Here is a 16,752-nt window from a genome sequence, read left to right as displayed (position 1 = left end):
GTGATGACAAAACTGTTTGGCTCCTTGACAATGACCGTAGGCATTGGCATGACAGCTCAAACAGATTTGGGACCAGGCTAGGGAAGGGGTGGGGGTGGGTGTCTACATAGGCTACCTCAATGTAAAACTACCACATAGGTACTGTGGAGTGTCAAATGACCTACAGCCTTATTGGTGTGGCTCTTATTGTAGCTGCCAGAATTTTTGCAAACCGAAAAAGCAGAAAGGAAACAGGAAAGGCTTTGTCTCTAAAAAAACCGACTAAACAGGCTCTACAGTAGGCTATTTACAGTACTGATATGACTAGGCCAACAGTACGGGATGACAGAAGTCATATCCCACTTCAACACATTGCCATGATGCCTCGCAATGTTTTAACTCTTCTAATATTATTATGCACAACAAAACGTAACATACGTCAGGTCAAAAGGGATGATAATATTAGGCCTAGCCTACATTTAGAAGTTATTACGTATGCTTGCTGAAAGCAAAGCACAACTTTAGAAACTGTTCATACTTATTAAAATGACTTTATCAAAATGATTTGAAATGAAACTTGATAGAAACTGCAGATGTAGTCGGCCTTTAACACGTCTCACCTGATTTGCTGACTCACTCCCTGCATGCCTTTCCCTTTCTACCAGGAAGCACCTGGAGCGTATCACCAGCGTCGGTCCCCGTCCCACGGGCAGCCCGGCGAATGAGGTCTTAACGGTAAACTTCCTGCTAGAGCAGATTGAGCACATTAAGGCCGACAGCGCCTCAGGACCCAACTCTGTCACTGTGGATGTCCAGCGACCCACAGGCTCCTTCAGCATCGACTTCCTGGGAGGGTTCACCTCCTACTACGACCGGGTCAGCAACATTGCTGTCCGCCTGGAGCCCAAGGCTGGGGCTCAGCATCTCATGCTGGCCAACTGCCACTTTGACTCTGTGGCCAACAGTCCAGGTACAATCCAACACAACCAATTAGTCTTTATTATATCTTAGGGTTTATTATTCATCACTCCCAGGACACCATACACACACACACACACACACACACTCACACAACCATATTCTGACAACCTTTTGGACTTCGGTGGGATTTTATTTCCGGCTGTTTGGCCACTCAATGTTTTTTCTGGAGGCAAGATGAATTTCGGAGCTGAAGTCTACGCCCCTTCGTTGGTGATTGGTCAACAGTAAAGATTCTTCAATAAAGTATTTATCATTCTACGAGGTGACTAGTCATTTTCATGCACATTTTGTAATTGAGAAATACTGCACCAAACATCTTAGTTAGATGTAAAAATTGCGCGACAAAGATCTCTTCTGGCAAAAACGTCAAAGTTAATGACAGATTGCCTGAGTTATCTTAGATTCATTCTGACTATTATGAAGAAGTGTATACCGGCTACGGTGTCTCAAATTGGACAAACAGTACCATTGCCGCTTTTTTTTCCCTCATTTTTCAAGCGACGGTCTTTTAAGGGATTACGGCAATGCGCCAGCCGAATTGAAGCATGCTGACACCTTTACTTTCCATGAAATGTAGTTACAGAGGACAAAACAGGCTGCAATTTACAATCCAACATGGTGCAAACCAAGAATAGTTTCAGACTGAATCTCAGATTAAGACCACATACAGTTCTCCAACTATAATTCATTCCCCATAACCCCTGAAGAGAAATGAATGTTCTCTAAAGTCTGAACATTAAGTTCTGTACCTTAAACCAGGAAATTGATACCAGAAGAGGTGGTTAAATACATTGGATGGGGAGCAAGAAAATAAACACAACCCAGGCATTGGCATGTTTCCTTCCTCCCTGGCTTCCACATACTCTCAGACAGAGGAAGCTAGATTCAGGAATTCAAAATATGCACATTGTGGAAGAAAGAAAACCAGAAGAAAGAATTACCACATGCATTGTCCTATGTGATGGGTGTTCTCTGTGCTCAAGCAATGCCCAATGGGGAAGTGTGTGTGAACAGGGAGGAAGCAACGGTCACCTGTTGGCTCTGTTTAACACACACGCACACACACACACACACACACACACATACATATGAGCCCGTGCACTCACATAGACATACACTGTCGATATAACACACTACACATACTACACACACACATTTCTGAGGGTAACAAGACTGTGTTTTGACAACATTAGTTGTGGCACGTCACTCGAGTCTATCTGGTTCAGACTGAACAGGCCACCGTGTCTCAGGCTCCTCCCCTGACCTGCCTGCCCGCTACGCAGGGCTGGATCATATCATTCTCTTTCTGCCTCTCCCTGTCTCCCTCTCGCTCCCTCCCTTCTTACTCAATGTGTCAATGTGAGTCATTTGAAGATCTACTGTAGCAGCCTATATATCGCATATCATTGAGTAGAGAGATTCCCATACTAAGTATAGCCTAAGCTCCAAGTCAATAGCGTTCCTAGGCCTATAATAAATACCATCCTCCTCAGTCCCTGATTAGCTGCTGTAGTTGTTGGGTGTTTCAGGGTTTCAGTAAAAAACATTGGCCTGGTTAGTAGTCATAGTTGGCCTTGAGCGCGTGTGTTGTTTCTACCTTCATAAGAAAGAGAACCTGCTCGACAGGAAATCTCTAGGCAGGTCTCGAATTCTTGTTTTGGGTTTTCCTCCTTTCAATGTTTTTCTTTCCTAATATAAACTCAGCAAAAAAAGAAAAGTCTTCTCACTGTCAACTGCGTTTATTTTCAGCAAACTTAACACGTGTAAATATTTGTATGAACATAAGATTCAACAACTGAGATATAAACTGAACAAGTTCCACAGACATGTGACTAACAGAAATGGAATAATGTGTCCCTGAACAAAGGGGGGGTCAAAAGAAAACAGTCAGTATCTGGTGTGGCCACCAGCTGCATTAAGTACTGCAGCACATCTCCTCATGGCCATGGCAGAACACTGACATTCCTGACTTGCAGGAAATCACACACAGAACGAGCAGTATGGCTGGTGGCATTCTCATGCTGGAGGGTCATGTCAGGATGAGCCTGCAGGAAGGGCACCACATGAGGGAGGAGGATGTCTTCCCTGTAACGCACAGCTTTGAGATTGCCTGCAATGACAACAAGCTCAGTCCGATGATGCTGTGACACACCGCCCCAGACCATGACGGACCCTCCGCCTCCAAATCGATCCCGCTCCAGAGTACAGGCCTCGGTGTAACACTCATTCCTTCGACGATAAACGTGAATCCGACCATCACCCCTGGTGAGACAAAACTGCGACTCGTCAGTGAAGAGCACTTTTTGCCAGTCCTGTCTGGTCCAGCGACGGTGGGTTTGTGCCCATAGGCGAAGTTGTTGCCGGTGATGTCTGGTGAGGACCTGCCTTAGAACAGGCCTACAAGTCCTCAGTCCAGCCTCTCTCAGCCTATTGCGGACAGTCTGAGCACTGATGGAGGGATTGTGTGTTCCTGGTGTAACTCGGGCAGTTGTTGTTGCCATCCTGTACCTGTCCTGCAGGTGTGATGTTGGGATGTACCGATCCTGTGCAGGTGTTGTTGCACGTGGTCTGCCACTGCGAGGACGATCAGCTGTCCGTCCTGTCTCCCTGTAGTGCTGTCTTAGGCGTCTCACAGTACGGACATGGCAATTTATTGCCCTGGCCACATCTGCAGTCCTCATGCCTCCTTGCAGCATGCCTAAGGCAATTTCACGCAGATGAGCAGGGACCCTGGGCATCTTCCTTTTGGTGTTTTTCAGAATCAGTAGAAAGGCCTCTTTAGTGTCCTCTAAGTTTTCATAACTGTGACCTTAATTGCCTACCGTCTGTAAGCTGTTAGTGTCTTAACGACCGTTCCAAAGGTGAATGTTCATGAATTCTTTATGGTTCATTGAACAAGCATTGGAAACAGTGTTTAAACCCTTTACATTGAAGATCTGTGAAGTTATTTGGATTTTTATGAATTATCTTTGAAAGACAGGGTCCTGAAAAAGGGACGTTTCTTTTTTTGCTGAGTTTAGAATACCGGACTGTCAACAACAATAGAATACCGGACTGTCAACAACAATAGAATACCGGACTGTCAACAACAATAGAATACCGGACTGTCAACAACAATAGAATACCGGACTGTAGGATGAGACAGTGGCTAATAGAACAGCCACAATTTACCGTGGAGAGATTTCCTACTGATAGTGGTGGAATGGGGCTGGCCTAGTGGGGCAGAAAGTGGAATTCCAAATTTCACCTTCCTTTTGTGTTTTTATTAGACAGGGATAGCTTTAGAGTAGAACAGTAGAAGGAGACAGAGAAGAGCGTTAGTGGCTAGACCGGCACCGCTGCACCTTGCACCCTGCCGGGTAATGTGTGCCCCTGAGTCAACAGCTCCAACCTCTGAACCAGCCTGGCATGAGAGGGGCCTTTTACCCTCAGTGCAGCAGTATAGGGACACGGGGCTGAAGGAGGCAGTAGATTGTCTGATGAACAGTTCTAAAAGCCTAAGTAGACAAAGTGGTTAGGGTACTGTTGATCTCAGTGTGTAGCTTGTCTGATGGTTAGGGTACTGTTGATCTCAGTGTGTAGCTTGTCTGATGGTTAGGGTACTGTTGATCTCAGTGTGTAGCTTGTCTGATGGTTAGGGTACTGTTGATCTCAGTGTGTTGCTTGTCTGATGGTTAGGGTACTGTTGATCTCAGTGTGTTGCTTGTCTGATGGTTAGGGTACTGTTGATCTCAGTGTGTTGCTTGTCTGATGGTTAGGGTACTGTTGATCTCAGTGTGTAGCTTGTCTGATGGTTAGGGTACTGTTGATCTCAGTGTGTAGCTTGTCTGATGGTTAGGGTACTGTTGATCTCAGTGTGTTGCTTGTCTGATGGTTAGGGTACTGTTGATCTCAGTGTGTAGCTTGTCTGATGGTTAGGGTACTGTTGATCTCAGTGTGTAGCTTGTCTGATGGTTAGGGTACTGTTGATCTCAGTGTGTAGCTTGTCTGATGGTTAGGGTACTGTTGATCTCAGTGTGTAGCTTGTCTGATGGTTAGGGTACTGTTGATCTCAGTGTGTAGCTTGTCTGATGGTTAGGGTACTGTTGATCTCAGTGTGTTGCTTGTCTGATGGTTAGGGTACTGTTGATCTCAGTGTGTTGCTTGTCTGATGGTTAGGGTACTGTTGATCTCAGTGTGTAGCTTGTCTGATGGTTAGGGTACTGTTGATCTCAGTGTGTTGCTTGTCTGATGGTTAGGGTACTGTTGATCTCAGTGTGTAGCTTGTCTGATGGTTAGGGTACTGTTGATCTCAGTGTGTAGCTTGTCTGATGGTTAGGGTACTGTTGATCTCAGTGTGTAGCTTGTCTGATGGTTAGGTAGTAAGTGATTACTGTTGCTCCCACTGTGTGATTATGCAATCAGCCCTCCAGGCAGGAATTTCAGCAGGGCATTGTCTCACACACACACACACACACACACACACACACACACACACACACACACACACACACACACACACACACACACACACCTAATCTCGCTCACCAATATTCAGAGACACACCCATATAGTTTTATGAGACCACACACACAGTGTTACTGTGCCAGCCTTCCTCAGTCTCTGACCCCATGTAACCTGTGTGTGTGACAGGTGCAAGTGACGATGCAGTGAGCTGTGCGGTGATGTTGGAGGTGCTCCACTCCCTGGCCAACCTCTCCACACCTCTACGACACGGGGTTGTGTTCCTCTTCAATGGAGCTGAGGAGAATGTGCTGCAGGTGAGAGAGACCCTGGGGGACACTAGTGAACACTGGACAGAAAGAGACACTGGGGGACACTAGTGAACACTGGACAGAGAGAGACACTGGGGGACACTAGTGAACACTGGACAGAGAGAGACACTGGGGGACACTAGTGAACACTGGACAGAGAGAGACACTGGGGGACACTAGTGAACACTGGACAGAGAGAGACCCTGGGGGACACTAGTGAACACTGGACAGAGAGAGACACTGGGGGACACTAGTGAACACTGGACAGAGAGAGACACTGGGGGACACTAGTGAACACTGGACAGAGAGAGACCCTGGGGGACACTATTGAACACTGGACAGAGAGAGACACTGGGGGACACTAGTGAACACTGGACAGAGAGAGACACTGGGGGACACTAGTGAACACTGGACAGAGAGAGACACTGGGGGACACTAGTGAACACTGGACAGAGAGAGACACTGGGGGACACTAGTGAACACTGGACAGAGAGAGACACTGGGGGACACTAGTGAACACTGGACAGAGAGAGACACTGGGGGACACTAGTGAACACTGGACAGAGAGAGACCCTGGGGGACACTAGTGAACACTGGACAGAGAGAGACCCTGGGGGACACTAGTGAACACTGGACAGAGAGAGACCCTGGGGGACACTAGTGAACACTGGACAGAGAGAGACCCTGGGGGACACTAGTGAACACTGGACAGAGAGAGACCCTGGGGGACACTAGTGAACACTGGACAGAGAGAGACCCTGGGGGACACTAGTGAACACTGGACAGAGAGAGACCCTGGGGGACACTAGTGAACACTGGACAGAGAGAGACCCTGGGGGACACTAGTGAACACTGGACAGAGAGAGACCCTGGGGGACACTAGTGAACACTGGACAGAGAGAGACCCTGGGGGACACTAGTGAACACTGGACAGAGAGAGACCCTGGGGGACACTAGTGAACACTGGACACAGAGAGACACTGGGGGACACTAGTGAACACTGGACACAGAGAGACACTGGGGGACACAGAGAGACACTGGGGGACACTAGTGAACACTGGACACTAGTGAACACTGGACACAGAGAGACACTAGTGAACACTGGACACAGAGAGACACTAGTGAACACTGGACAGAGAGAGACACTGGGGGACACTAGTGAACACTGGACAGAGAGAGACACTGGGGGACACTAGTGAACACTGGACAGAGAGAGACCCTGGGGGACACTAGTGAACACTGGACAGAGAGAGACCCTGGGGGACACTAGTGAACATTGGACAGAGAGAGACCCTGGGGGACACTAGTGAACATTGGACAGAGAGAGACCCTGGGGGACACTAGTGAACACTGGACAGAGAGAGACACTGGGGGACACTAGTGAACACTGGACAGAGAGAGACACTGGGGGACACTAGTGAACACTGGACAGGATGTTAGGTCAACTAAGAAGTTCACACAATCACATATTGAGTGAACATGTTTTCAGCCAGAATCATAAATGCTATTCCTCTTGTGTAAGGGTTGCTTGTTCTTGTAAAATGATATTAAATGACATAATATGGAATGTGTTTAAAAAAAAAAAAATGTAAACCTCTTCTCCCCACCACCCCAGGCGAGTCATGGCTTCATCACTCAGCATCCCTGGGCCAAGCAGGTCCGAGCCTTCATCAACCTGGAGGCTGCAGGGGTGGGTGGCAAAGAGGTGGTGTTTCAGACAGGTAGGTGGACACACACACACACACTCACACTCACACTCACACATGCACATATGGTAGGTGGAGGCAGTGGGGGTGGGTGGACAAAGAATTTGTGTTTTCTAAGTAGAAGGTGCCCCCTACACCACATATCTAGGATCAGATTAGCCTACTCCCAAACCTAACCTTGACCAGGAGAAGAAATAAAGTACTATCTGATCCTAGATCTGTGGGGTAGGGGCAACTTCTACCTACTCTGTGTTTTAGACCAGTGATTGGACCTGGATCCAGGCCAATGGAACATATTTATTTAGGTGTCTGTGTCAGCAGCTGAACAAATCTTCCTGGTCCTCAGGGAACGGAATAGAGCTGTCATACAGGAACACCTGGCAGAATGCAAATAGCCCCCAGCAATGTCAGCTTGAGGTGTGTCAGGAAAATCAATTCACTGGCTGCTGTTGTAAATGTGAATATCTTATGCTTGGAACTGACCCCAATTAGTCGACTGGTCAGTAGTTTGGTCATAAGGCGATTGTTTTGGTCGAGCAGTAACAAATATATATATATATATATATATATATATATATATATATATATATATATATATATATATATATATATATATATATATATATATATATATATATATATATGCGCCCATCTCAGTAAACTAATCCATTGGAGGCCTAGACTAAAAGACAATTTATGCTTGATCTGAAAATGTGGTCGGAGGCTCCATATGGATTGTGGGACGGAATTGCGAGCCTCCAGAGACCAAATGGAGCTCCATACCGCATCGCCATGCTCCTCCCAACTGTTACAACAATGTGGAGGGCTCTGTATAGCTCTGCATTGACCTGATTGGTTGACTGTAGGTGGGGTGGTACATCCTGTAGAAAACACAAAAACTCACTTCCTTGACAACAGCTTTGCACTGCTCAGCGAGAAGTGTGAATGCCCTGATTTCTGCAGAGGCCGTATCACCGTAAAATCTGCACGGCCAATGCAGACGTCAGATTGACCATGTAGTACCCAGATTCACAATGTACTTCTCTAGAATGTGCTCTCTCCTGCCAATTTGTGCACATTCATTGTTTCATAACTTCATTGTGTGAATTGTTTGCGTTTGATTGTTAGTCTATCAATTCCCCATTACATATATCACCAGTAGTACATTTAATGTTAATTCCTATCATTTCTAATCTACAATGTTTGTTACTTTGTTTCTGGTCATTTATTTTAATGCATTGAATATTATTATTCCAGTCTTACCATTCTCATTGTAGGAGTGGACACATTGTTTGCAGAGCGCACAACCTATGCTGCTACACTTGAGAAACAAGTTTTGGTTTATTTCATTCCATTTACGAGTTTTGTCAGTTTAGTCATTGACAGGAGCACTCCAATAAAAGACAATGTTGAGTAAGGACGCACAACTGATTACACATAGGCCTATAGGCTACCTGGCCTGCGTGCAAATGTTGGCATATAAGTGTGTTTCTGATTGGCTTAATGCACCACCACTAATGAGCTGTGGAGATTCTCAAAGTAATGTTTTCTTCACCTCAAACAGGAAACAAAGTCAGTTTTAACATCCATTGAGAATGACAATAGTTCCTCAATGCATTTGAAAAATCTTTCCAGCCCCTCCGTTTTGATAACAACTCAGAGTGAAAGGGAAAAATGTTATCCTCCGATTCAGTGGAAAAGCCATAAAATAGGCCTACCTCATTACTTCTCATCAGTGCCTGACTTGAACTGAAATAGGTTCCAGTATTCATGTTGGGTGCTGGTACTGTTTATATTTAGGTGCAGGAGCTCCACAATACTTCTGATATTCTATAAAGAGGAACAGGAGCTCAAGCAGTAGAACATTTGAGGTGTCGGTACTCAGCTCTGGTGAGCTCCTGCCAAAGTCAAGCACTGCGTCTTATGCAAATAGCCTACAGCTGTGTACGTCCTGAGCTCACTGGGCAGGAAACTGAGGGCCCAAAGTATTTTATACAATGTTGCAAGTTAGCTAGCTCAAGCCTCAGGCCAGACCCAAGATAACTAGCTCAAGCTTCAGGCCAGACCCAAGTTAATAGTTGATACAATGTTTCAGGTTCGTTGCAGACAGACCATGAGTAGCATATGTGATTTATAGGATATTTATATTAAAATCAGGATGTTTTCTACCTGCAGGCTGCAATGTTTTTATTTGTTGGCTTTATGTAGGCTATTTTTATATAGAATAGAAGTAACTTTTTAGGTTTATCATTTTCATTTAGATTTGGATATAATTTTGATTAACCACATGACAATGATTTTGCGATATGAAGATGTTATTATAAATTTAAATGAAACTGTTCCATGAAAATGTGCATATGAAAACCATAACTGGCATGCAGATCAGTAGAAATGGTAAGATAAATTGGCATTCCACATGAGAAAGGTTGCCTACTCTTCGTGTAGCTGTACCTCAGCTCTGTTTAGCAGCTGTACCTCAGCTCTGATTGGCAGCTGTGCCTCAGCTCTGTTTAGCAGCTGTACCTCAGCTCTGTTTAGCAGCTGTACCTCAGCTCTGATTGGCAGCTGTACCTCAGCTCTGTTTAGCAGCTGTATCTCAGCTCTGATTGGCAGCTGTGCGAGTGGGAGGAAGATGCGTGTGCTTCGTCGTTTACCAGATCTTTTTTCTGCAGTTTTCTTGAAGGTCACTCCGCGACCCACACGCTGCAGCTCTGTCGTTCAGCAGCAGATGATGTGCTGTCAGCCACTGACTTGTTATTCCCACTCACCATCACTCACCGCTGTCATCAAATGGACTCAAGCTAGCCACAAGTTCTGACTGAGCTCACTCGTCATGAAACGCAAATACAGCGATGAGTTTCTCTCTTTTGGTTTTCTACAAACTTTGAGAAATAACGAGTATCACCCGCAATGTGTTTTGTGCGGAATTAGCGGAATGGTATCAAATACATCAAACATATGGTTTCCATGGTTTCCAGGTGTTTGGTGCCATTCCATCCTCTCCGTTCCAGCCATTATTATGAGCCGTCCTCCCCTCAGCAGCCTCCTGTGGTTCTGTTTTACATCTGTGTGTTGTGATCAGTCAGTTTATTATTCAAAATATTTATTGTATTTTAACAGCTACAGTTCCAACCTAGACAGATATTAAGAGTGTTTTTAATGGGGAAAAGAAACATGAATAGATATTTATATGGGTATTTCACTGTTATTTGTTTTTGTCTATATTGCATTTGTTTTAGGCATAACGCAATGAAACGTAACAATATTTATGAATAGTTGCATATTTTCCTAAGCTTGGGTCCCAGGAAAACACAGAGTTTCTCATTTGGGTCCCAGGCTGAAAAAGTTTAAGAACCACTGCTTTAAAGGGTGGACTCTATGTACAAGTTTAAAGTGATGGTTTCACATCTTTTACGAGTCCCTCCTCTCTTGGCTCTCCTTCATTGACACACACACACACACACACACACACACACACACACACACACACACACACACACACACACACAGGTCCTGAGAACCCCTGGTTGGTCCAGGCCTATGTCCATGCTGCCAAACATCCCTTTGCCTCGGTGGTGGGACAGGAAGTCTTCCAGAGCGGTGTGATCCCATCTGACACGGACTTCCGCATCTACAGGGATTTTGGAAACATTCCAGGTAGGGTAAAACTTCTGCCTTCTTAGATCTCCTGCCTATCCGACTGCCTTCACTTTATTTAATGGTTGTCTGAGCTCATCCTTTAGTGTGTTTCTCATTAGCCTCTAGATGAACAGTTCATTTCCATTCCCCCTACCTGAGCATTGTTAATCTCACTGACCTGACCCTCTTGTCCCTCTGTGTGTGTGTGTAGGAATTGATTTGGCCTTCATTGAGAACGGTTTCCTCTACCACACCAAGTACGACACATCCGACAGAATACTGACTGACTCCATCCAGAGGGCAGGTAAGTTCTATGGGCCCCATAGCGGTGCTTTTTCTGTTATGAACAGAGAATGTTGTCTGTGTGTGGGAAGTGGGCCGTTTCTCCAGCTCCAATCTGAGGCTGGAGGTGATGCATGTCTCTCTGGGAGTCTGAGGAGACTTCTACCATGGTGTTTGGCTAGCTCAACTCAGGTCCTTGTTAGTGCTGTAGGCTACGCTCAGCTCAGGCCGCCAGACAGACAGCTCTGCTGTAGGCTACGCTCAGCTCAGGCCGCCAGACAGACAGCTCTGCTGTAGGCTACGCTCAGCTCAGGCCGCCAGACAGACAGCTCTGCTGTAGGCTACGCTCAGCTCAGGCCGCCAGACAGACAGCTCTGCTGTAGGCTACGCTCAGCTCAGGCCGCCAGACAGACAGCTCTGCTGTAGGCTACCCTCAGCTCAGGCCGCCAGACAGACAGCTCTGCTGTAGGCTACGCTCAGCTCAGGCCGCCAGACAGACAGCTCTGCTGTAGGCTACGCTCAGCTCAGCTCAGCTCAGACGGAGACAAAACACTACTTACCTCATTATCACCAATGAAGTTCACTTACTCACATCATGGTGCCAATACTTTCGTACACACTGTGATGTGCAACATTATCCTATTTGTTATAATACAGCTTTAATGGCAGCAAGAGTCAATAGTTTTACAAATGACTCCAAACAACCGGACAATCAGACTGACTTTAGTACAGACAGACAACGTCTTTCTATTCCTCAGAGCCCACCTCAGATGAGCACTCATACCCATTACAGTGTGTTTTACCCTCCGTCTGCTCCCTCCTGCCCTCTCTCCCTCCCTCCTTCCTTCCCTCTCTCTCTCCATATCTCATTTATCAATGACAGCTCTACTGTACCGTAGGCTGTAGCTCACAACCTAGTCCTCAACGCAGCTAGGTAGCTGCTCCCTACTCTCTCTCCACATTCCATCCATTAATGAACATAACTGCTCATACAAGCACTTAGCTCCCTGGTAGTGTAAACACAATCTGCTGTAGGCTGTAGCACACCTCACATTGCTCAACCTCTACCAACAGTCACTCTCCTCTAACCTTCATGCCAAGGTAGCTTAAACACCCTCCACTGTCTGTAGCACACATACTGCTCAACCAAGCACTTCTACTCTAACCTCTAACTACCAGGTAGAATAAACACCTCATACTGCTAACCTCTAACTACCAGGTAGATTAAACACCTCATACTGCTAACCTCTAACTACCAGGTAGCATAAACACCTCATACTGCTAACCTCTAACTACCAGGTAGAATAAACACCACATACTGCTAACCTCTAACTACCAGGTAGAATAAACACCACATACTGCTAACCTCTAACTACCAGGTAGATTAAACACCACATACTGCTAACCTCTAACTACCAGGTAGAATAAACACCACATACTGCTAACCTCTAACTACCAGGTAGATTAAACACCTCATACTGCTAACCTCTAACTACCAGGTAGCATAAACACCTCATACTGCTAACCTCTAACTACCAGGTAGAATAAACACCACATACTGCTAACCTCTAACTACCAGGTAGAATAAACACCACATACTGCTAACCTCTAACTACCAGGTAGAATAAACACCACATACTGCTAACCTCTAACTACCAGGTAGAATAAACACCACATACTGCTAACCTCTAACTACCAGGTAGCATAAACACCACATACTGCTAACCTCTAACTACCAGGTAGCATAAACACCACATACTGCTAACCTCTAACTACCAGGTAGCATAAACATATCCACACATAAACAGTAGTGGGGGAAATAAAGTATCTAAAATAGAAGCAGCCCATCAAGACAGTCATGAAATATTACTAGCCTGAGGAGCTATTTTGAACAACATAGCAGTCTAACCCTGTATGGTGGAGAAAGAGTATATCTTAAAGCAGTGTACCCTAACTGGCGCCCCGCAGGATTTATTTGGATCCCCAAGTTTTCTGAGCAAATTTTTATTGTTGGACATAAGACTGTAAAAACACCGGCAAATGAGCTCCAAGTGATTTTAATTTTGGAAATGTCTCCCAAAGTATTCCCACGCATAAGAGATACTGTATATTTGATTGTTTATAAATGTAAGCATAATTCTCCTAACCTGCTACGTTAAAATTCTCCTAATTTGCTGCGAGAAAGCACTTCGGTATTGAAGTGGCGTGAAGAGTATTTCCCCATATCTTAGAAGGTATTGGTCTGTCCACTACCACCATGATAAATGGACCAGGATCTGTTTTAGAAGTAATTAATCTTTATCCTCACATCTGATCCAAAACTATATTCATGCTCTCACTTCTGGTTGTAATCTGGTCCAAAACTACTATAGATACATGCTGTTAGTTCTGGTTGTAATCTGGTCCAAAACTACTATAGATGCATGCTGTTACTTCTGGTTGTAATCTGGTCCAAAACTACTATAGATGCATGCTGTTACTTCTGGTTGTAATCTGGTCCAAAACTACTATAGATGCATGCTGTTACTTCTGGTTGTAATCTGGTCCAAAACTACTATAGATGCATGCTGTTACTTCTGGTTGTAATCTGGTCCAAAACTACTATAGATGCATGCTGTTACTTCTAGTTGTAATCTGGTCCAAAACTACTATAGATGCATGCTGTTACTTCTGGTTGTAATCTGGTCCAAAACTACTATAGATGCATGCTGTTACTTCTAGTTGTAATCTGGTCCAAAACTACTATAGATGCATGCTGTTACTTCTGGTTGTAATCTGGTCCAAAACTACTATAGATGCATGCTGTTACTTCTGGTTGTAATCTGGTCCAAAACTACTATAGATGCATGCTGTTACTTCTGGTTGTAATCTGGTCCAAAACTACTATAGATGCATGCTGTTACTTCTGGTTGTAATCTGGTCCAAAACTACTGTAGATGAGGTTGAAGTCGGAAGTTTACATACACTTAGGTTGGAGTCATTAAAACTCGTTTTTCAACCACTCCACAAATTTCTTGTTAACAATCTATAGTTTTGGCAAGTCGGTTAGGACATCTACTTTGTGCATGACACAAGTCATTTTTCCAACAATTGTTTACAGACAGATTATTTCACTTATAATTCACTGTATCACAATTCCACTGGGCCAGAAGTTTACATACACTAAGTTTACTGTGCCTTTTAAACAGCTTGGAAAATTCCAGAAAATGATGTCATGGCTTTAGAAGGTTCTGATAAATTATGTAAATTAGCCTGAGTCAATTGGAGGTGTACTTGTGGATGTATTTCAAGGCCTACCTTCAAACTCAGTGCCTCTGCTTGACATCATGGAAAAATCTAAAGAAATCAGCCAAGACCCAATTGTAGACCTCCACAAGTGTGGTTCATCCTTGGGAGCAATTTCCAAATGCCTGAATGTACCATGTTCATCTGTACAAATGTATACACAACCTTGGGACCACGCAGCCGTCATACCGCTCAGAAAAGGAACGCATTCTGTCTCCTAGAGATGAACGTACTTTGGTGTGAAAAGTGCAAATCAATTCCAGAACAACAGCAAAGGACCTTGTGAAGATGCTGGAGAAAACCGGTACAAAAGTATCTATATCCACAGTAAAACGAGTCCTATATCGACATAACCTAAAAGGCCGCTCAGCAAGGAAGAAGCCACTGCTCCAAAACCGCCATAAAAAAAAGCCAGACCACGGTTTGTAACTGCACATGGGGACGAAGATCGTACTTTTTGGAGAAATGTCCTCTGGTCTGATTGGGGAAAAAAAATAAAAAAATAAAAATAGAACTGTTTGGCCATAATGACCATAGTTATGTTTGGAGGAAAAGGGGTGGCCAAAGAACACCATGTAAGCCAAAGAGCACCATCCCAACTGTGAAGCACGAAGGTGGCAGGCAGCATCATGTTGTGGGGGTGCTTTGCTGCAGGAGGGACTGGTGCACTTCACAAAATAGATGGCATCATGAGGTAGGAAAATTATGTGAATATATTGAAACAACATCTCAAGACATCAGTCAGGAAGTTAAAGCTTGGTTGCAAATAGGTCTTCCAAATGGACAATGAACCAAAGCATACTTCCAAAGTTGTGGAAAAATGGCTTAAGGACAACAAAGTCAAGGTATTGGAGTGGCCATCACAAAGCCCTGAACCTCAATCCTATAGAAAATGTGTGGGCAGAACTGAAAAAGCGTGTGCGAGCAAGGAGGCCTACAAATCTGACTCAGTTACACCAGCTCTGTCAGGAGGAATGGGCCAAAATTCACCCAACTTATTGTGGGAAGCTTGTGGAAGGCTACCCGAAACATTTGACCCAAGTTAAACAATTTAAAGGCAATGCTACCAAACACTCAATTAGTGTATGTAAACTTCTGACCCACTGGGAATGTGACGAAAGAAATAAAAGCTGAAATAAATAATTCTCTCTACTATTATTCTGACATTTCACATTCTTAAAATAAAGTGGTGATCCTAACTGACCTAAGACAGGGAATTTGTACTAGGATTAAATGGCAGGAATTGTGAAACTGAGTTTAAATGTATTTGGCTAAGGTGTATGTAAACTTCCGACTTCAACTGTGCATGCTGTTAGTTCTGGTTGTAATCTGGTTCAAAACTGCTATAAATAAATGCTCTTAGTTCTGGTTCAAAACTAGATGCAAATCACTTATACCTTCGTTAATTTGTAGTGTATTTCTTAATCTCCGACTGGGTGGAGGGAATTAGTGAAACTCTCTAAGAACATCAAATAATTTCAGTATGACAAGGCCTAGTTTCCCCCAACCCAGAGGACCAGCCAAGCTAGCCTGCTTAAACCAGACTGAAAGCTGTGGCTCACCACTGTTTCAGTTTAAACATAGCTAAGTCAGTTTGGATTTCAGGCTACCAGGCAGCCAATGTCCAAATGAAAGCAATGCTTTATGTTTGCGTTGTGGGGGCAGAACGGACTCCGTGGAGATATCAAACGGAACACTGGAACAATGGAGCTTTGTGCAAGGCTGGCCATTTTACCAGGCTAGGCTGCTGTTTACTTAGTTTTGTGTTTTCAAGCGAACAGAGAGGGGGAGATGCACTAGCAGTATACCAGACCTTGGTTCAGTTACTATTGGAAATCTTTCAAATACTTTAAGCATTTGCTCTAGTCTAGATTACCATGGAGTGCCAGATGTGTGCGATTTGCTGTTTTTGGACATTTCTATTGGTCCATTTAAGCCAGGCAAGCTCAATCAAGCACAGACAAAGCTTTTAAATAATTTTGTATATTATTTGAACCCAGCTCTGCAGCATACTGAGATCATTCATAACCCACCGACAGCAGGGGACATCACAGATAGGCAGCACAACTGACCCAGCCCTAAGTCTAATCACAACGCACTAACAAACTAGACAAACACAATACGTT

The 16,752-nt window shown here is 44.5% G+C and overlaps 1 protein-coding gene across 2 annotated transcripts in view; it reads left to right on the top strand.

Moving 5' to 3' along the window:
• The window catches only part of LOC106568440 (endoplasmic reticulum metallopeptidase 1), a 48,767-nt gene that overhangs the window by 1,233 nt on the left and 30,782 nt on the right, over positions 1-16,752 (top strand). For both annotated transcript variants that reach the window (XR_014380214.1, XM_014138771.3), the window contains exons 2-6: positions 645-949; positions 5,593-5,720; positions 7,330-7,435; positions 10,931-11,077; positions 11,271-11,363. Coding sequence is in view for 1 of the 2 variants with exons in the window: in XM_014138771.3 (XP_013994246.3) it covers positions 645-949; positions 5,593-5,720; positions 7,330-7,435; positions 10,931-11,077; positions 11,271-11,363 (779 nt within the window). In the remaining variant the exon portion in view is untranslated. The remainder of the gene's footprint in view (positions 1-644; positions 950-5,592; positions 5,721-7,329; positions 7,436-10,930; positions 11,078-11,270; positions 11,364-16,752) is intronic.

Source organism: Salmo salar, chromosome 13, assembly GCF_965601325.2.
Source record: "Salmo salar chromosome 13, fSalSal1, whole genome shotgun sequence".
In the NCBI taxonomy this organism is placed as follows: Eukaryota; Metazoa; Chordata; class Actinopteri; order Salmoniformes; family Salmonidae; genus Salmo; species Salmo salar.
This window is presented reverse-complemented; position numbering and strand designations above follow the sequence as displayed.